This window comes from Bombus huntii, chromosome 16 (assembly GCF_024542735.1).
Source record: "Bombus huntii isolate Logan2020A chromosome 16, iyBomHunt1.1, whole genome shotgun sequence".
In the NCBI taxonomy this organism is placed as follows: Eukaryota; Metazoa; Arthropoda; class Insecta; order Hymenoptera; family Apidae; genus Bombus; species Bombus huntii.
The window spans coordinates 5,484,757-5,506,535 of NC_066253.1; the positions used below are offsets into that span (position 1 = coordinate 5,484,757).

Below are 21,779 nucleotides of genomic sequence, written 5' to 3' on the forward strand. Positions count from 1 at the left end.
TCAGTAGGGTTATTTAAAAATGGCGGACGCATCGTCTTCCGATACTACCTCAGATTGTTGCTATGAATGGTTCTCTGATATTACTTCCGAAAAATCGGAATACGTGATAGTAGGTCAGAAACCATGCCTGTCTCATCGACGCAGTAAAAGACATTTCTTACAGAAGCTATTTTTAAGAGAGGTAATGTTGCTTAACCTTCAACTTACTACGAGCGTTAATGAAATTGACAGACCCTAAATAACTGCCAAAATTCTGTGATAATGTGAAAAAAAAAGAAAAACAATTAAGACATGTCCAGGAAGAAAATTTAAATCGTTCCTCGGTGTTGCATGCTTGTTGTTAAATGATACATAGTGCTTAATATTTTATGGATGCAAGAAAAAATGTGCTTTTGTTCTTGCTCATGAAGTTTTTTAATCTCTCTTGTTTGTTCTCTACTGTAAATTAAATGAATTAATGATTACATGATACCTATAAGAAATAGAAATTAAAAAATATAAGAGCAACAGTGATCTATTAAAATTTGTTAATTAGAGAGGAAGAACGATGAGGGTATTATAAAAAAATATTAATTTTTACAGATCAGAGGTTGTTTATCAGCGCACAACTATGCCTCAGAAGAAAGACTGTTTGCTACTGTACCTTCATGGAGACACTTACCATTATTACATGTAATCCCAAAATCAGCACTTGAAGCAGGGTATGTTTATTACATGCGTAAATTTATATCACGAGGAAATGTAGTAAAATGAGAAAATGTTCATTCATTGAGAATCTTGTAATAACAATAATTATTATTATTGAAGACACATTGTAATGGGATTGACACAATGTGGTCAGTTTTTACTTACATACACATATACCATGGATGTGAGTGGCACTACCTCTTTGTACAAATACTTGTTACATTGGTGGGCCTTTACTCCAAATCATGTTGCACGTAAAGTTGCAGAAGTCACGCTTTTTGGTAATTACACTATCTACAGAGAACTTAGTATTGTTATATCTCAATGGCCACTGGAGAGGAATAAACTAGTGATACATGGTCTTTGGTAAGATTTCATTTAATTATTTTGTTTATCAGATAAGTCTTCAAATTTACAAAGTAAATTAAGTAATTTATGAAGTAAGTGAAAGTAATTAATAAACATAAATTTCTAGTACAAATTGGCTACACCTTCAACCAACAGATAGAGCGTACTTAACAATAACTACAGTACCATCTCTTGAAAATTGTAAGGACTGTTTAAAAGTAGCAGCATCCTATGAAGAAGAAGGTGAAGGTAATATAACATTACATGTATAAAATGCATTGCAGTAAATTAAAAAATATTTGTTTGATTTTTTACAGAGCTTGCAGCAAACTGGGATGGTTGTGTACGGTGTAATTGTCTTCAACATGGACTCACTGTCCATACCACCTATGAAGTAATTTCTCCATATCCTAGGTTCCGTGCTACTGTCTGTTTGAATTACTGGAATCATGTGGTAGTTAACACAGGCAACTTTTTACATGTGCTCAGGGTGGACTTGGACATTCCAAAATCAAAAAACCAGAAGTCTAGCGATAAACAGGATACTGTAATTCCCGACACAGTGCCGTTAGACATGAGTGATGTTGAAGAATTGGATTACACAAAGACAGTGGAACGTTATGAGAGTTCCGACGAGAAAATAGGCACACCTGAATGTGCGGTGGATCAATCGCCGCGATGCGAGTCGAGTATAGAACATGACTTTTTAGAAGAACCAATTAAATTAGATGATAAGTTAGGTCGTGATTCATTAAATACCTCAAGCAGCAATCAAAGCGACTGTGCCTGTGATATAAATAAGTCTGCTGATGTCGTAGGTGTTAAGCCGTGCGAGTGTTCCGACAGCATCGAGTGTAAATGTCGAAACAGTAGTCCGATCTCACGAACCGAACAGCAAGCGATTTCTGTCAGAGACAAAATCTTACAGGACTTCTGTGAGGACATGTCCCAGGAACTCAATATCGGTAGTGATCTGATCACACTAGTGAAGCATCCCTCGTGTTCCCCACGGTCTACACCACAAAGACTTCCTTCCGATCTCAAAACTATGACATGGTCTTCGCCAATTCTCACACCACCCTCAGACATCTTGAGAACCCGGAATTCAGAGTCTAGTCATAAAAGCACGCGCAGTCAACGTTCTAATTCTCCTCAACCTGGCGCTTCAAAGGACAGCAATGTCAGTTCTGTTAATTCTCCTCTTCATTCGGTCTCTATAAGTCCATCCTCTTCATGTTCTTCGCGGTTAATGTCACCTCCTGTGTCACGATCCTTTCGTCATCCAAGTCCACGCAAAAGATCTAATTTACATTCTCCTCCTCCCATTGTGAATTCGACGCAGTCGAGGACAAGAGCTACGCATAAGCTTATCCTCGAAGCTGAAAAGGCGTATGAATTTACGGACGAAGCGCAAGAGACTTGTGAAAAGCTTAGCTCATTCCGGAAACGAAGACTTGCTGATAAGAAGTACGAGTTCTGCGATGAAACTGAGGATGCCGAGAACATAGTTCCTTTCAAGCATATACGGGATCAATTTAAACATCGTGGCTGTTCAATACATCAGATATCGTCCTCTCCTACAATGTCACCCGCACTGCCAAACGGTAAGAAGCATTGGGTGGATTCCGATCAGAGTGAAACGGATGATTTCAGCGTTACTCAGGATATTGGTTTGTCGAATGATTTAATCATTGATTCAGGTAAACTGAATTGTCCATATCGAGGGAGCACTTCGATCTTATTGATAGATGAAGTCAATAATGTTATTTTAATTTATTAGCGGAAAAAAATGTGCTACGTCCATTGAATCAGAATCAACTATCCAATGGAGGCATAAGTAGAGATCGTTCTAATAAGCATTCTGTTAATTCCTCGCCATTAGTTCCAAAAATAAATTTACAGTATCCTAGTATAAAATGCACTGCACATTTCAAGAGAAGTTACATAGAACTTGATGATGAAATGATATCAGTTATTACAGATGTTGAAGGTATATTATAATTTCTATTATTTTTTGGTAATTAAAATAAAAACAAACAAGCATAAGCATTCATATATATATACATTTTACAGATGAGGAAACAGGAGGATATGTGAGTTACCAATGTGTGCTTCCTATGCATGTCCATGGATCTGGTTATGTTCAAATGCAAATGATTAGCAATAGCAAAGCTGAAAAATTGGTATTATGCTTAAAATTTGAATGATTTTATTCAACAATTGATAAGATAAATTTAAACAATTATTGAATTTTTAGATAGTACCATGCGTTTCGATAAATCAATTAAGTTTCGATATTGAAACGTTCTCTCATCATATTGCAGACTGGATTTGTATGAGATTTAAGAAGAAATATTGGCATTGTAGTGATTATGATATAGAAATAATAGATGTGTGTGCGTTAAGTGGTGACATTATCTGTCTATTAATAATGAAGATACAGGCTAGTGAAATTAGTAGTCAAACTCAATGGTTCGTACTAGTTTATGTTCAAGAATTTTCATTATACCTCAAATACTTATTTTGGTGAAATATAGCTCTCAAGAGAGAACACAGTATGAAGTGGGATGCAAATTCACATGGAACATTAATACAAGCCAATATAGGATAACTGATATATTACCATTGGAAGAAGTAAAAACCGAATCGTGGAAGCCAAATTGTATGAACGTTCCAAATTTTCGTAGTCCATTATGGAACCCGACCAGACGTTTAGCGCCAAAATTAAGGGAAAAGATACAACAACCATATGCGCACACAGTACGATTTTTGCATAATGAAATGACTTTGGCAGGTAAGCGTTCCAAATGAAGTAAACATTATTTTAAAAAATAAAAAATACATGATATATTTTTTAGGCGAATCTATAACTAGACTTTATGATTTGGATAACCTGGTGGAATTTTACATAACACCGATGCCAAATTACTCTTCGATTGAGTAAATAATTATCGACTAAACGATATGTCGCAAACAATAATTTATTTAGTGTTACAAATCTATGAGTTTCATCATCAATAAGATAGCGTGTACAATATACTGAATGTATTGGAAACATACCCCATACACTTATGATACTATTTCAAAAAATTATTAATTCCAAGCGTGAATAGCAACAGATGTAACACGTTGTATAGATTCTTACTGTGCTTTTTTCACGAGACTACCTAAATAAGTTGATTGTTAAGTGCCGCTATAATGGATTGTTCAAAACTTAATGACGTAGACTAAAGGTACTGAATAATAATACAACGAATATTACAAGCAGTTTGCTTGAACTTTGTAAATTATATTCTAGCGCTATATATTGATTATCTATATATTATAGATAAACTTTGGTAATTACCAGATATAAGTAACTAAGAACTGATTGTCAATGAATGTATTGTATATGGTCTCAAAGAAATGGAATAACTAGCAACAAATTATTTAGTACTTGGTCCCAAAATTAATTAGCAAAGGAAAAATATATCTCAACATACTTCTTAATTAATTTTTTATGCTAAAATTTGCTCTAGTTAGATTTGTAGAATTAAATACATTTATTTACGTTTTCGCGTTAACTTCGCGTAACCGTGTTGTATTATAAAGCCATTTTACCATAAACCTTTTTATATCTGGAAAACTGAAATACATATATAAATGTGCACAACGTGTGCGACTAATCACTGTATTGTAATGTATATAAGTACCGATTGTACTTTCTACAAAAAACATTTAAGATTTGAGAGATAAAGTTATTTAATTCGCTGAAGCAGCGACGATGAAACTGGAAAGGTCAGTTTCTTAAATGCAATAAAATATTTGTCATTACTGGCGAAGGATGGCTTTAAGTTTCTTACCTTTATAAATGCATAAGATAATTACTATCTGTATGTACGAAAGTGAAAGATTATAGAATTCAAACGGGAATCTTGATAGGTGGTCCTACGCTAACTTCGGATCCTATTCCATCCAGTTTCAAACCAGTGAGAATTTCTTCCCATGCACTCATACACTGCTGATAATGTCGAATTTGTCGATCTGCCATTGAAATTAACATATTTTTCAAATCCATTTGCTTTTCAACGTTCCACCTTTGTAAATCACTTCGGAGATTTTCGTTCGCACATTCTACACGATCTTGCAATAATTCTGTTTGCTTTGCTAGTCGTGGAATAGTTTGTCCGAGTCTTTCTAATTTTTCGTCACGGGATTCTGCCTTCCAAAGTGATCCACCCCAATTTTGGGTTGAAGAATTACCGCTTGTAAGACCCATTAGCTATTTGAATAATTAGTATCATAAAATATCGCAATTTATTAATAATAACTACATTTAAAAACAAAATGTAAAGTGCACCTGATCTTTCTCTAATCTTTTCTTTGCTAATTCTTCAACGGTCATTTCGTATTCAATTTGCATTGAGTCCCGTCGGGATAAAGCATTTCTAACTGCATCTACATATGAAATGTATTCTCGTTCCTCGTTCGTTACGTTTTCTAAGAGTTTCTGATGAGCCACTGCATTACATTCTATTGCTTTAGCAATAGCTAACAGAAAGGAAGCTAATTCTGGCTCTGAAGTTGCCCATAAGGTGAAAATTGGATGTAATTGATGCAATTCCAGCAAGTAGTCTAATAAAACATAATTTAATTGAGATCATAATAAAAAGTAATTAATATAACGAGTCAACTAATCTTTGGTTATACCTTGCCTTTCCTTATGTATACGATGATTTATTTTATCTACAGTTGCTAATTTTTCGCTAAGAGCTGTACAATAATCCCGAATTTGCTCAAATTCAAAATGACGCTGTTTCATGGTATATGTACTTGCGATATTTTGTAGAGAATCAGTCATTTTAACAAGAACATTTCCACGATTTTTACGATGTATAAGAAATTCCTAAAAAATATGGAAGTACAATATTCAAAAGTATATTGAAGAAATAAATATATAAGAGACAAAAATATTCTTACTGCAGGTTTAGTAGTCAGAAAAATGTACAGATTTTTGTCACAACTGAGAATTGGATGATTCACAACTCTGTTAAGAAATACATGTAACAACTTCATGCGTGCTATGATAAATTCTTTGGAATAACGATCTAACTGAGCAAGTAACGTATGTTTTCCAGGCATTGGCTGTAATAATAATATTAATATTTAATCATTCTCATAAGTTATGAAACTATCCTGGGGATAAGTAAGTAAACATAGAGTTAATATGGTTCAAAAATATATAATGGCTCACTGGTATGATATGTGTAGGATATAAATCCACTAATTTTTGTCGCAACCAAATAAAATCATTGTAACGCCTCCTGACAATGTATTCTCCTTCCTCAAATTCTGGTCTCATGGACTAAAATGATGCAAAAAGTTTATCATTCTATCAATGCTCTTTATCAATGCTGGTTTATCGTCCTCTACAGATATATAACTATAAACTTGAAATAAAACTTACTTTTGTTGTTATACGAAAAGTAATATAAGTTTCAAGCGTTTCAAGATGCTTCTGAGGATTGTCTACTTTTACTTGTAGATCTCTAGAATCTGTTTGAAAATCTGATATTTCTTGCTCTGGTAGAGTAGAGAAACTGTCAATGGAGGGAGAAGCTATCTGGAAATAAAAGTTGCATTAAATAAAACACGATACTAAACGTAAATAATTAAAGCTATTAACTGTATACAGTAAGACATTATGCAAAACTCGTGATTTTTATTTCTGTATCGTTGTAATGCAGTGACTGTCAAAGATATTATAGGTTATATCCTCACCACAGAACCCTCGACGGACGTGCTACAATTCGAAAGAAAATCGACATCGCGGCTTTCCTGCTTAATAACACCGCCGACTGCCATTGTGCTTACTTCTAAAATTGCAGAATCTTCCACATTCTTTTCACTCAAGTTCTCTACCTCGATTTCCGAAGAGGTCATCATCTTTAAACTGTCAAGCAACAGACACACAGCTTTAACAGCACTGCGTCCTGCGTCACAATGCGCAGCATTAGGTCAATCACGAGTACGATACGCACATTGATCATGTTTTAAAAACTGGGGGGCGGTCAACAAACAATGACGAATCTGTATCTTTTCAGGCCTCTAAAATCCTAATAAGATGTCATTCTATAAGTTCTAAGTTATCATAAAAGTACAATTATTTATAATAAATATGATGGGAAAGTTGGAGGAAATGTAGATGAAGCCGACGGTGTTCCGAAAGACGAATTAGAACTTTCTGACTTCGAATGATGATAACTTCCAAACGATTTATAAAAACATATTGCTCAAATTGTTAATTAATAAAACGCGACAAATTAAGGCAAATATTCCATGAAATATGTTTTTATAGTTATACTGTAACTTACTTTTGAAACAAGAGGGAATGTATTGAATACGAAGAATTGCCGCTATATTTCATCCTTTTTTTATTTAGATGACGTTTTTTCGATAAAATATTGGTTGTACCTTTATTTGCCTGATGCCTAACTAGGATTTTAGATGTCTGAAGGAACACGAATTTGGTATTTTTTGACCATCCTTTTTTTTGAATATAAATAATTTTCACGTAATCAAATTAATCATTATTCCACATTACAATCTATAAGTGTTACAATTTATGGGCACTTTTTCTCTTACTAGATTCTTATAAGAGAAAAATCGTATATTGTTCTCTCTGTAATTGAAGAACTATAATCTGATCTTCGGTTGTTATGAAACGTGGTTGAAAAAATTTACGACATTCTGGCGTAAAGAGCAAATAATTTACGCCCGTGGAAACCGTATCTCGGGATACAGTCGACAGATTTTCCCGCGATTAAAACTCTAAAACTTTGGCGTGTACTTCGCAAAAGTATGGAGTGGCAGGAAGAGGACGAATACAATTCCATTTTTTCCAAGAGATATTCCATAATGATGGCGGAAGAATCCTCATTGCCGATTATTTATTATCGATCTCAAAATTTGTTGCCAAGTAAGTTTTACATTTACATATTTCCTACACCTGTCAGAAGGTTAAACGTGCAGCGAAAGTTTATTTAAAATATAACATTTTTGTCATTGGGTGTAAACATATTTAGTTGTTTTAGGAAGATCTCATACAGGTTATTCGTTTTTGTTACGATAATAGTAATCACTAGACTGCGGATTTTTATGCATTTTTATATTTTTATGAACATAACTAAAGAGATAAAATTCCAATCAAATTTCTAATTTAAATAGAAATTTGTTTCATCTACTATCAAATATTATAATAAATATCCTATTTTGGATATTTTATATTTTTGTGCACATTATATACATTGTGCGTTATGATGTATTTTTGCATCATCAGACTTCCCATAGATGTATAAAAATCCGCAATCTAGTAATTATATTTGTGCATGATTGGTCAGTTATTTACAATCTCTCACTCTTCGACAATTTCGAACAGCGCGCCGCGTGAAAGCGCGGTGTATTTGTATGATCGATTGATTCAAACGAATTAAATGCAGATTAAGATGAATTAAAGATACTCTGACATATTGCATATCCAATCGAGTAAAAATCAGCGGCTAATCTAAATGATTATTCATCGGAGCAAAGCAAATGTCATAATGCAGTTAGTCGGTATCACGTATAGGCTGCGCATTGATATGCGATTGCGCACACATACACTAACTGCTATGTAACACAGTTTCTATTTATGAGTTACATTTGCTGTTTTTCGAAAAGGGGATTCCTATGGAAAAAAACCTGGAGTTAAATTTTATCTAAACGAATGTTATAGATTTTAGTGATTTAATCGAGTCCGACTGTTAATGTCGAAGAAGGGCACGCGCGACATTATTCATAGGCGTATCAATAATTCTATAGACCCGGTTCAAGATTATTCTATAAGAATAATTTTTTACTCGGTTTTAATCGACTATTAATAGACTCGGCTTTTATGCGTTTATAAGAAATTTGAAAGCGCAGAATTGCACAAAATGCACGTAATACGAAAAAATGTATGAAGTATTCAAAGTATAGTGCCTTCTGTAATACTTGATAGTTAAAAGAATTTTTTACTGAGATTCTACTTTTTAAATTATATTCTCAAAAATATAAATTTACATAAAAATCCGCAATCTAATTACTAAATATCATTGTGTATTGCGGGATATGTAACTTATAAGATGATTTTAACTATGGTCGCGATAGAAGTGCTTGATCACGTAACATACACAAAACCTAATACTAATTAAGTTCACTGTCTATCAAATTAAACTTGAAGATGGCCGAAACTTTAATAAAATATGGTTTAAAAAGAACGAATACTATTTCGTTTACTCTAAAGTACATTTACTTATTATATCTTACTAATTACATATATATAGTAGCTCGCAAAAATATTTGAACACTGAACACAAAACTGTTTTTATGAATATATTATACGCGTTACATAAACCTTTTTGAAAATTTGTTAGCACTGTAATGAGACACAATTATTGTGATTATAATTATAGAGTTCGAAATCAATTTGAAAATGTATATTAAAGTTACAAGACATTTATTGTAAACATACACTTAGTAAAAAATTAGTATACAGAATGAATAGTAATCTTAAACATAAAACTAGTGCTAAACATGGTCTGGTAAAATATTATGGCTTATTAATATAGAAAATAATTGATTGTTAATACTGTGCTTATCCTTGCAAAGTGTATGTTTCCAATAAATATCTTGTAACTTTTATGCACATTTTCAGATCTGTCTCAAATTTTACCAATATGAATCACGATAGTCATGTTTTACTATAGTAATAATGAAATTTCAAAATGTTTTTTATAATATATACATAAAAGTTCCTAAGGATATTCGAATACTTCTGTGAGCGTATGTATAGAAGAAGAATGAGGAGAAGGGCGAATTTAACAATATTTAGAGAAAATAGTGAGCTTAATCAGAAAACGTTGATTTGAAAGAATAAAATTTAAAAACATAAAAGGGTATATTCTGAAAGAGCATAAATAATAGTGGTAGTTCGTAGTATTGGTTGTTTTGTATATATGTATAGGGTAGTTATAGCACCCTAAGCTAAACGAAGATTAGGTACGGTACTGGTTGTGACGCGGGCAGTGATGCCGTAGTCAAGGCGACCGCAGCAGCAGACAACCAACACTCCGACCAGCCGTCGACAACAAAATATACAGGTTTGTCGGAGTGTGCTGCTCCGCTTTTCCACTTCTACGGTGCCTTGGCTGTCCGCGTGGTTTCCTGGGTGACAACTACGGCAGTTCCTTGAACGGGAAAAGCCCGATTGAAATACGTGGGGGGACACGTTCGGTCGCGCAAGTGCGTCCGGGCGTCGTGTTGAAAGTACACGCCATTCATGAAGACAGGTGAGTAAAAAAGAAACGTATGAACCGCGCTTTCTTACGATTCTAATTACTATTGTTTATGCGCGTGTTCATAGAATTTTCCAAACACGATTACGGAAAACAGAACGTAACGTGTTCGAACATACAGCGTACTAGCGTCTTATCAAACTCTGCTATATTATTAATTTTATCATCTGCAATATGTATTTGTATAGTGACAGTTTATACAATTTGATTATTCATAGCTGTAAGCTGAACTATCCAAATAACTTATGGTTCTGAGAATTTTTTCACGTTTCATAATTGTATTTCTTAATGCAGAGTCATCGTACTATGAACATTCATACGTTACTGTTTGGCCTTTTTATGTGAAGATTTGTTGAAAATGTTCACACTACACTGTTAAGACTATGAATCGTTTGGTTGTTTAGACATTTACAGAAAAAGACTCTGGACCAATTAGATTAATCCTCTGATTTGAAAATTTCATTCCTTTTAAAATGTTATATTTTCTGTGGTCAGTATATCTTCTAAGTATTTGCTGTAGCAAAGATTAATTAATTTCTCCCACATAGAAAATCATTGCAGATTTCTTGCTTTATATATTCCCCTATTGCATTACGCTTTGGTGATTTTATTGTGCACCCTACCTGGGGGATATCTAATATTTGGAACCCTGTGTAGCATTTAATTAAAATGGGCTTATCAATGTACTTCTTGAAGCATGAAAGAAAAAGCCCACCTTCAGCCATCTAATTATTTTAAAAATGATGCTGCAATAAACTTAAAATTTCAAGTACTGCAATGTGTCTTGTCCAATATGTTTATAGATTATGTTTATAAGATAAGACTTGTAATATTAAGATATTTGAAAGTATATAAATATATGTGATATTATATATGGGGAACATGCAATGTAAAGTAACAAATAAGGTGTGCTGCAGAACACTTTCAGGCATCAGTCATGCAGTCATGCATAACAGAGGCCAGGTGCATACACAGTATGCTTTCTAATGAAACCACCATTTTATAGAATAACATAATACCTGATATCAAATAATATATTTTTCATATATTTTTTTCTCAAATTAATTATTACATTAATAGTGTCTTAATGGTTTTATGTTGATATTATATTTGCAAAGAAAACGATTAATATATCTTTTTTCAATAGAATATACAATAAGAATTTCTATATCGTATTTTTTTTCTACCATCGAAACTTTTTCACGGGTACGTAGGCTAATTATAAAATTTATTGCTATTGATCAGCAGGGAGTTTTAATACTCTCTAATTGCACCTATGATCCGACCTTTCCTATCGATGCTTTCAATCCCCTTGACAAGAGTTCTATGTCCATCCACGCGTATGCTACATTTTAGCCACTACCCCTCGCCCTTTCGTTTTCTTCCCTTTGAAACATTGTTTGGTACCTGTCACCCTACAGGTACAGGGTGTACCAATACATCTTGCTACACATACGTCGAAACGACAATGCCGTGTTTCGTTCGAGCGCTCTTTGAGGCTTCTCTTTGATCTATAGATTATTGAATGCTACACACCTGCGAGAAATTACGTAGGCGATTCTTCTTATATGTAGGTTAGGGTGTCTGTTAATCTATCGCTATAACTAACATCCGATTCGCGGGTATCACCGTTCGATTATGTTCCCTGCTTCTGCTTATCAACGTATACAATATGTATTCTGAAATTTATTATAATAAAAATGATTAACTCTACTATATTGTTATTCTTTCGATACTTATACGATCGTATTTGTTATACTATAAAAAATAATCAATACATTCTTGCACATTGTATAATACATCTAAACAGCAAAATATACATCAAATTTTTATTCATTTACGAAATATTTATCTTTCTCATTTTCATTTAAAAACTTTCCAAAAAGTAGTACATAATACTTGTAAAAAAGTGGAATAGTTTGTAACAATCTATAGATTTTATAGTAATTTTGCTTCCTTTATTTATGAATCAATTATATTTCTTTAGTGATTGCATTCTATAGAATGGCCATAAGCATATAGAAAGAATTTATAGCAGTTCTTCCTGTGTCGAGTCTGCTGGAGAACGTTATTGATATTTATTGCATTTGTATATGTATACGTCTACAGATTCTTCCCTTCACAAACGGGGAGGTAGCAGTAGTGGTGATACAGTGGGAGTAGAGAGAGGTGAAGGAGTGATTGCCATGACTACGACAGGAGCCCAGTATGCCCTCGCAGCATCCACCAGAGCTAATAACAGTGGGGGTAGCTCTACAACAGTGGGGGTGGAACCTAAGCCAAGCGTTGTTGTCGTGACTACTTCCAGCTCCAGTGGCAGTGGTAATGCAGCACAGAGTCAGTCTACGAGGGGACAGCAACTTATTACTGTTGTTACCAGTCCTGATCCTTCCAGTCCAAATAATCTACAACCTATACAGGTTTGCTCAACTACATAGTATTAGTAATTCTCTATTTGCTAAAAGATTTCCTTTTTTAAAGAACTTTTAAAGAAATTTTTTTCATGATGTATGGAACCTTATATTTATCAATTATATATATGTTTGATATTATTGGAAATGAAGAAGCTGTGTTAAATATTTATATTATTATATAGAAATTTACCGTTGATCATGAGAACATGCATACTATAAATAATAATTTAGTTATTGGTTCAGGATCCGCTTGAAACAGCTGCAGACTCTTCCAACGGCTCAACAGGTACTCCAGCGCATGTTACAGCACAAGTTGTAGTGAATACTACCCATTCTGGTCAGCATACTCTTGTTGATTCTGACGCTGCATCCACGTCTGCTGGTACCATTGTCAGTGGATCTCCGCATTTTATTACAGTAACAGGTGCGTTTTGAGTCAAAGTTAATTTCAATTCAGCTGTTAGTCGCAAAATTGCTGATTGCCGAGTCGAAAATTGCAAAACGTTCAAATTTGAGAACTTGGTTTTAAAAAATACCGTTGATATATATAAAAGGAAATCGCGATAAGTTGTCGAGAGACTCCTTATAAGTATATGTTAGGGGTGAGTATCAGGATCAGTTTGAAAAAAAATTATAGTGTTTGAGTAGAGATTTGGCCCTTTCCATGCTGCTGAAAAACATGCACCTCTGTTCTTCTACTCTGACCACACTAGGCACCAGTGACTCACCATCCTACGCGTCCCTCACAACGGCAGTAGGTGAGGGCAGAATATAATTAGCATGCATTATTTATTTCATTACTAATGTACAACATACTTGTAAAAAAGTTATGTATTATTCGTTAATATGCATTAATTAATTTTGCATGTTATAGTACGTTTTTTATATGGATGAATAATAAAGAAAAATATAAATAAATTTAAATACGTGTAGATATTAAATTTTATTTTAAGAGTGGAAGCACTTACTTAAATGCACTCTATTTTTTCTAGTGATTGGCAAGATACAACTGCGTAACTCCTAAATATTATGCATTTCACGAAGCTTAATTCGTGTGAAAGTGTTGTCTATATAAATATATTGAAATATATCGCGTTTGTTTCAGTGTCTGGTGAACCGGAAGCGGTGGGGTCCGAGTCGGTTTCTCATCCCACCTATGTTCAATATGTTGAGGGAGATGGTTCTACGTATATACCGACAAATGGCCAGATGTAAGTATATCAATATTATATTCAATCGTTCCACTAAATTTTATAGTTTATCATTCATAGGACATACCCTGTATATGCTGTTGGAGAAGCAGGAGCGATGTATACTCCTGCGTCCAGTCAGTACTACACACCAGCAACCACACCAGTAACTTATGCTCAGGTAATTTATAAAAGATCTTATCTGCTATTAGTGGATGTAACTGTAATTCTAACGTAATGTGTGGCTTTTAGTATTATCGTGAATAATATTTCATTGCATGTAGGTTACTGGTCAAGGTTCAAATTCTACAACTGGACAATTGTTATCCCAGGGCAATGGCACGTACCTTATTCAACAGAGTGTTGTAGATGGGGATCCGACAGCACACGCGTTAATATCTGCAGCTGCTGCACGTGCTAGTCCGCAGACAGAAAATGCGGTAAGATAGCAATGCATGTTTATGGTTCCCATTGCTTTCAATTTCTTTGTTATTTTGCAAAACTCTGTATATATATATATATATATATATATATATATATATATATATATATATATATATATATATATATATATATATATATATACTATTGTTTTATATAATATAAATTTGTATCGAGTTGCTCTAGAATATTAAATAGCGAATGGTGATCTATAATGAAGCTACTTTTTCGAAATTGGGATTTAATGTGGTATTGGTATGTTGGGTGTTTGATAGGAAACTGTGGTTAGCGGGGGTGGAGGGGCATACTTGATCAGCGGTAATTCAGGAAGTACTGCTGTCACCGTGGAAGATGCTGCAGCAGCAGCTGCAAATATGACGCATGCCACTAGAGTTTCCCAAGCAACAGTAAGCTGATACATAATCTCTATTTGTAAGCTTAGCTGTACTAATTTGTTGTAGCATGCAAAACTGCTTCTTTAGAGATGCTTTATACAAGCTCAAAATTTAATTTGATTCGCCAATAATGCAAGAAAGATTTTTTCTAACATAAATATTACTAGCACGTGTGGGTGTTATATGTAGTTTGAACTAGCATTTTATTTTCTGATTTTTTATGTATATAGTGTTATATATCTGTTGTTTGTTAATAATATAATTCTGAAGTTTATAATGAATTTTATATAATCAGGTTCATTGGTTGCTTGAAAATTATGAAACAGCAGATGGTGTTTCTCTTCCAAGATCCACACTTTACAATCATTATCTACGTCACTGTTCTGAAAATAAGTTAGATCCTGTAAATGCCGCAAGTTTTGGGAAATTAATACGTTCCGTTTTTTTGGGTTTAAGAACCAGACGATTGGGCACAAGGTAAAGGACTTTATTGTTTGTTCTAAATACACTCTGCATTATATTTTAATTGTATGTTGTAAATAATTATGTTTTAATCACTATCATCTTCCACAGGGGAAACTCAAAGTATCATTATTATGGAATTCGTGTTAAACCCAGTTCTCCTTTAGTCATGCTAAATGAAGATGGAACACCGCGTCAGCAACATGGTACAAATTCGCAAACGAAACGATTCAAATTCGTGAACCAAAAACAGGATACTACATATGAGAACAATGCGCATTCGAATACGAACATTTCTTCGAACAATTCACCGCCACAATATCATCAGTATCTGGGTGAGGCGAGTGGTGCTATTCCAGAATTTCCAGAAATAATAGTCGGACATGGTTCGTCCCTTCCGGAAGATTGCACGTTAGAGGATATTGATACGTTTCGTAGTATATACAGAGAACATTGTGAAGCCTTTTTAGATGCTGTTCTCAACTTTGAGTTCGCTACTGTAGAAAGTCTTTGGAGAGAATTTTGGCGTAGCCAGGACAATAATAATGGTGATGAATGTGAAGAAGAAAAATATTTATCAAAGTAAGATTTTTATACTCGATTTTTTAAAGAAATTTCTGAAAAACATTTTAAGACATTTTATACTGTTTATTTAGGACTAAGTTATATCAGATGTGTAAATGTTCAGAAGTTCAAGATTTCATAAGAAAAGTTGATTATACATTTTATCAAAATTTAGTGGAAGTACTAATGCCTAATGTGTTGCGACCCATACCAAGTGAGTTGAATTGATCACGCCATTATATATTTGTAATATCATTACGGTAACAATTGATGTACAATTTCCAGGTTCATTAACACAGTCTATCCGAAATTTTGCAAAAGGGCTAGAATCGTGGTTGACATCAGCAATGGCTGATTGCCCTGAAGAAATGACTCAAATAAAGGTAGTATTAGAAAATAATGAAGAATTATATCTTTTTTAACAATATTTTATTTTAGTTGACTGCTGTATCTGCGTTTGCTCAGACATTAAGGCGTTATACATCATTGAATCATCTTGCTCAAGCTGCACGTGCAGTGCTTCAGAATTCTAGTCAAATAAATCAAATGCTAGCTGATCTGAATCGCGTTGATTTTCATAATGTACAAGAACAGGTATCTAATTTATTAAGGCTTAGTAATTTAATATAAAGTGTACCTCTTCTAACACTGAAAGATGCATATATGTATATTTTGCAGGCTTCGTGGGTATGCCAATGCGATTACGCAATGGTACAACGTCTGGAAGCAGACTTTAAGGTAACATTACAACAACAAAATTCATTGGAAGATTGGGCAATTTGGTTAAAGAGCGTTGTGACTCAAGTTCTTAAACCGTTTGAGGAAAAGCCAACATTTGCAAAGGCCGCTCGACAATTTTTGCTCAAATGGTCCTTTTATAGGTAATTATTTCAAATATGTAAAAGATTACGATTAATTCCTTATATCTTTGATTATTATTTTATTATTCATTCAATAGTTCCATGGTTATTCGTGACCTTACTTTAAGAAGCGCAGCAAGTTTCGGATCTTTTCATCTAATTCGATTATTGTATGATGAGTATATGTTTTATTTGATTGAACATCAAGTAGCAGTTGCCACAGGGACAACTCCAATAGCAGTAATGGGAGATGTGTGTATTCTTGTCAGACAATGTAAAATATAATATTTTTAATAATTATTGGATTAATAGCTTTTATTTTCTTTCAGAAAAGTCAAAATTGCTCTTTAGTTAGCGCGTTTGGGGCCACTTCTAATGGAGGTAAGTTATGCTTGCTTAATATTTTTCATGAATTTTATCCATTTACATGGAATTTGTAATTTAGAAATGTTTTTTTAGATGCGTCGAACACGAGTCAACCAAAGCGTATGAAATTAAGCTAACTGCGTGCCTACGTCTTTTAGTTTTGAAAATAAGCCAGTAGCACCTGAGAATGGAACGTTAGCACAAGAGCATGCAGGCCTACTAACACACTAGTCCCATAAATTATAATTTTATATAAGATGAGATCTTATTGTATTATGACTTGAACAAAGAAGATTTTTGCATAACGAACACCCAGGATATATACAATCTAAGTAAGTTTGTGTGATATAATGTGTAGGAATATGTAATGCAATCTCGTTTCATACGAGTATATGATGCAAGTGTAACGTATCGCTGGCACGATGTTTAGTACATTAATGTATCATCTAGTCGAAACATCCTTGAAATGTGTATGGGACCATGAATTTATCATGCCCTTATAGTATTCAATATTGAAAGCTTACTCGACTATAAATTTCGTTTCCTTTGAAGCTTCCGAGCATTCCGAAAAGTCTTAAACTTTACCACTAATAACTTGAACTTTGACTACCTAATGTACTTTACTTTTTAGCATGTTACATGAAAATTAAGTCGAGTGAGCTTAAAATAACAAACATCAGTTTGTGCAAAAGAAAATAGTCGGAAAGAGAGCATTTTTAACGGAGAAACCTTTTTCTCCTAGAATTCATATCGACGGATTCTATTTTGCACAAATAATTGAGTAACATTTTACAAGATCCGCCCTGTCGACGGTATTGTCAAAAGAAAGAGTAAGAAAAGTAACTGTTCCTACTGGAGCAGATTCAAATTAGATTACTATAATGGTATAATCGATGCCAGTTTTAAAAATTTCCGACATTCATATTTTTTAATGCAATTTATTAATTATACATAAAGCTGCGTAAAAAAGTTCTGTTGTAAGCCGTCTGTGTGTTATACTCTATATATATTCTTTCAGTACTTTTAAACGAATAGTACAAAACAGCGATGAGAAAAGTGGCGAATGTAATGGTATAATATAATCGTTTTGATTTACTGATAGAATATACATTATAGTTCTTACATTAAATGTATATATATGAATGGTATGACAGAGAATTGCACAGTTGTTGAAATTTAATATGAAAGAGAAAGAAAAACATAAAATTGCAAATTGTATCAGTGAAAACTGTGAGTGTCTTCAAACATACTTCGCATTTATTACATAATTTTAATGTATTTAACTACAGAAGATGATTTGTATTTGTAGACACTCAAGTAACTTATCTATGTAGTAAAAACTAACTAAATTTTAAGTATACATTGTGAATTTCATGTTATACTTTTTTGTTATATATGTATTATTTTATGAAAGCATGTCAAAATATGTAAGTTGTTACAAAAGTTGAAAACACACATACTTTTTTTTTTTATGTATGATTTCATCATTTATTGTATTTATTTATTTCAGCCTGATGGCCTAGAAATTGGATTTCGTGTTACATAATGATTTCATTATTTATGATTATGATTAGATTTAATCATATATATCACAGCCACTTCCTAAATGTGGAAATTAGCTGAATTAATGGAGATATACTATAATTATTTACGACTTACGATATGATACCAAAAGACTTATATTCTAATTTGATATGTTCATTTCTATGCATTTTAGTGTACATTGAGAGAAAGGGAGAGAGAGAAAGAGAGAGTATAATTTGTTGTACACTGTAGGTTCATAAAAACTTATAGCTATTATTATTTGTTTCCATAAAAGTTTCATATTTCTGAATTTCTCATATTTTATGTCATATTATATATTTATTTCATATATTTAGTGATATGAACAAATATATACACACACTATTATATACTTTGAGAGAAGTACAAAGTTTCAATGAAATTGATGTGTACTGTTTGACATATTTTTTCAGTAACTTGCTTATTATGGTTATTACCAAATGTCAGAAAATTACTCTAATAATTCCATATTTATAAAACAAAAGTACTTTATTTGAGAAACTTGCGCTGAAGTAAAGTTCAATTAATGCTTGCACATTAAATGAATATTGAATATATTAAAAGATTATCTTTCAAGATTATTACTACCTGCATGCGAGTTTACTCAAATACAGAATTGATGATGTAAACGTATTTTTTATTGCAAAACATTGCTATATAGATTGTTTAATTAGACTTTGTGAAAGCACGTTACGTATTTTACAAGAAATCGAGAATTATTATGTAAAAATATACGAATTGTTTGATTTTCCAAGAGAAATCCTATCAGAACGTATCTCGAAATGTAGGAAATGAGTAATTGCATAAATGTTTAAATCCATTGTAGGATGCTATTCTTATTCAATATTAAATTGAAAGATAGAAACTCCTATGAACAAACTAAATGTTTGGCAAAACTTGGTGCCTTTTATTTCATACAAGAAAGAAACGAACATTTTTTTATTGTACCTTGATTATATAAAGAATCGAGGCCAAACGACCAAGATGAATGGGACAGATAGTTATGCTCTTCCTTTAGGGCTTCTTTTATAGCATTTTATTTTGTAAAAAAAGAGTTAGGAAGTTTTTTCAAAGTGATGGAGTAGAAAAGAGAATTAAATGAATGTATGAGAGGAAATGTATGCATTTTATAAAAATATTGTATCGAGCAAAAAATTGCGGTTATTTCTTTTAAATATATTTAAACGATTTTTTTTTGCAAAAAAAGATTTCTTCCAAAGTAAAATTCACTTTGTTAAAGGTCATAATAAAGGGTACTAAATACTGATCAAATTTATTACATTGCGATGTTCGTAAATAGTTTTAACGAGAATAGGATACAAATATATATATATATATATATATATATATATATATATATATATATATATATATATATATATGTGTATATTTATTTATTGTATAAAAGTATTGCATATATATACTAGTCAAACTTTTTATAGATTTAAGTCGAGAACAGGGATTGAGTATCACACAGTAAATTGACCATTGGTTGCGCGTTATATTATTTGTGTGCAAAAGGAAAGGATAGAATATTTCCATAACTATAATGAGCTTATACATGTAAAAATTAATGATATGTGTACTTAGCATAAGAATGGCTTTCTAAGAAATTTCTATATTTCTTTTTTTGTCAATAAGAATTCATGCAATGATGGCAAGTATGATTGAATATAGAAATGTGTGTTAAACGAATTCATTTTCAAAATGCAGCATTTAAAAATCAAAATCAAATAGAAATGTCTTATTACATTACACAAAAACGATACTATTCAAAAAGAAATGTTTTGCACGGTTCTGTATTCATTGATACTTGCTTGTACTTTGTACTTCTTAGGTAGAATCGCTGTTCGTAAGTTTCACATAATTATCACAAAGTGCAAGCAATTGTAGTCTTGTTGTTGATGATAAAAGATCAAACTTAACACAGTTTCCTATGTTGCGAAAGAAGACGGCCTTAAATAATTCCAATTGTAAGACAGAAAAAAAGATTTACTACGTTGTTAAGAGATGAACACTGAGAACAAACGAAAAAGAAGAAAATTAAGAGATACTCTTGAGAGAGGAAAAGTAAAAGTATCGTTTTCCTTATAACTTAAAGAAAATATTTTGATACCTCCAGATTTGCACAAGTCGAGTGTCATTCATTACTGCTTAAATAAGATTATTTTTACTGAATGCAGCTCAAAACGATAAACAATTTATATAAATTATGTGAGGTGTAAGAAGCTCTAAGAACTGTGTGAATGTGCGAATCACAAAAATTGAATAATAAATATATGTTTAAAACTTGTAAGATTGCGTTTGTTATCTAATTTGTGATGTTATCATAAGTCATTTAGTTGACGAGTATTTTTCATTAAAATAATTCATTGAGAGACATTTAAAAGAATAAAGATAACTTAACAAACTTGAAATCTATCAACCGGATACCATCTAATTTCATTTTTATGTTTACTACAAAACATGAAATACCTATAACGTAAACAATACAATAATCATTAATGTTAGACTAAGGTCTTTGCTTCAAAGTTACCCGCGTTTCGCACAAATCACATGTAGACCCCAGAATCGAGTAAGTTGCTCCCTCAGTCGCCATGTTGCGCGCGGTCTGTATATTATGTAGTTGTGCGCGGTGGAACGGAATTTTCCAAATTTTTCGCAAAATTTCGAGAAGTTGAATTAGTTTTTATTCATCTCGTATATAGTATACTTTAAAGAGTAAGTATTGATATAAATAAGAGTAATTTATAATATAAAATACTATAATATCAACATAAACATTATTAATGCAGGCTAAGCTGTTTTTTCATATTATACGTTTTCTTTATCTATTTTATTCCACGAGCATTGTTAATTTGTCGAGAATTTTATTCTTTTTATTCAATTTTTACATCGACAATGAAGAATAATTAGGAAAAGATGGTAGGGATTATAATACATGAAAATTATTGTTTGAAAAGAATTCAATTTAAGTTTGTCCGTTATATTTGAATCATAACAGCACCCTCTATCGACCATTTTTTAATAATTTGAATTTTGATATATGTTCGTTTTTACAGCAGAATTATAAGCTAACTGTTATATTATTTGTATTATTGTAGACGATAGAGTAACGCGAGATATCATCTTTAAG

The 21,779-nt window shown here is 32.5% G+C and overlaps 3 protein-coding genes across 9 annotated transcripts; 2 read left to right on the forward strand and 1 right to left on the reverse strand.

Annotated features, from left to right (window-relative positions):
* Window positions 1–15: 15 nt before the first annotated feature.
* On the forward strand, window positions 16–4,856 carry LOC126874268 (uncharacterized). Of its 2 annotated transcripts, none has more exons than XM_050636071.1 (10): window positions 16–181; window positions 583–701; window positions 808–1,053; window positions 1,163–1,284; window positions 1,353–2,735; window positions 2,816–3,025; window positions 3,109–3,218; window positions 3,293–3,507; window positions 3,573–3,829; window positions 3,894–4,856. In XM_050636071.1, the coding sequence occupies exons 1-10, from the start codon at window positions 20–22 to the stop codon at window positions 3,977–3,979; spliced, it is 2,910 nt and encodes a 969-aa protein (XP_050492028.1). In that variant the 5' UTR covers window positions 16–19; the 3' UTR covers window positions 3,980–4,856. The 2 variants fall into 2 exon arrangements, with proteins under 2 accessions (XP_050492028.1, XP_050492029.1); XM_050636072.1 differs by having other exon boundaries at window positions 1,163–1,278.
* LOC126874281 (sorting nexin-30-like) lies at window positions 4,001–7,042 on the reverse strand. 2 transcript variants are annotated; one of them, XM_050636107.1, is made up of 7 exons: window positions 6,889–7,042; window positions 6,482–6,637; window positions 6,269–6,379; window positions 5,995–6,159; window positions 5,725–5,920; window positions 5,375–5,649; window positions 4,001–5,296 (listed from the first exon to the last, which is right to left on the reverse strand). In XM_050636107.1, exons 1-7 carry the CDS (start codon window positions 6,958–6,960, stop codon window positions 4,937–4,939), a joined length of 1,335 nt encoding a protein of 444 aa, XP_050492064.1. In that variant the 5' UTR covers window positions 6,961–7,042; the 3' UTR covers window positions 4,001–4,936. The 2 variants fall into 2 exon arrangements, with proteins under 2 accessions (XP_050492064.1, XP_050492063.1); XM_050636106.1 differs by having other exon boundaries at window positions 6,796–7,033.
* A 3,378-nt stretch (window positions 7,043–10,420) lies between these two features.
* LOC126874270 (transcription factor RFX3) lies at window positions 10,421–21,064 on the forward strand. Of its 5 annotated transcripts, none has more exons than XM_050636074.1 (17): window positions 10,421–11,962; window positions 12,498–12,808; window positions 13,034–13,226; window positions 13,516–13,560; window positions 13,908–14,013; window positions 14,074–14,173; window positions 14,277–14,432; window positions 14,709–14,840; window positions 15,124–15,305; window positions 15,402–15,872; window positions 15,947–16,068; window positions 16,140–16,237; window positions 16,293–16,448; window positions 16,533–16,735; window positions 16,813–16,966; window positions 17,044–17,095; window positions 17,174–21,064. In XM_050636074.1, exons 1-17 carry the CDS (start codon window positions 11,914–11,916, stop codon window positions 17,215–17,217), a joined length of 2,574 nt encoding a protein of 857 aa, XP_050492031.1. In that variant the 5' UTR covers window positions 10,421–11,913; the 3' UTR covers window positions 17,218–21,064. The 5 variants fall into 5 exon arrangements, with proteins under 5 accessions (XP_050492031.1, XP_050492033.1, XP_050492034.1 ...); XM_050636076.1 differs by having other exon boundaries at window positions 13,046–13,226; XM_050636077.1 differs by lacking the exon at window positions 13,516–13,560 and having other exon boundaries at window positions 10,422–11,962.
* The last annotated feature ends 715 nt before the right edge of the window (window positions 21,065–21,779 follow it).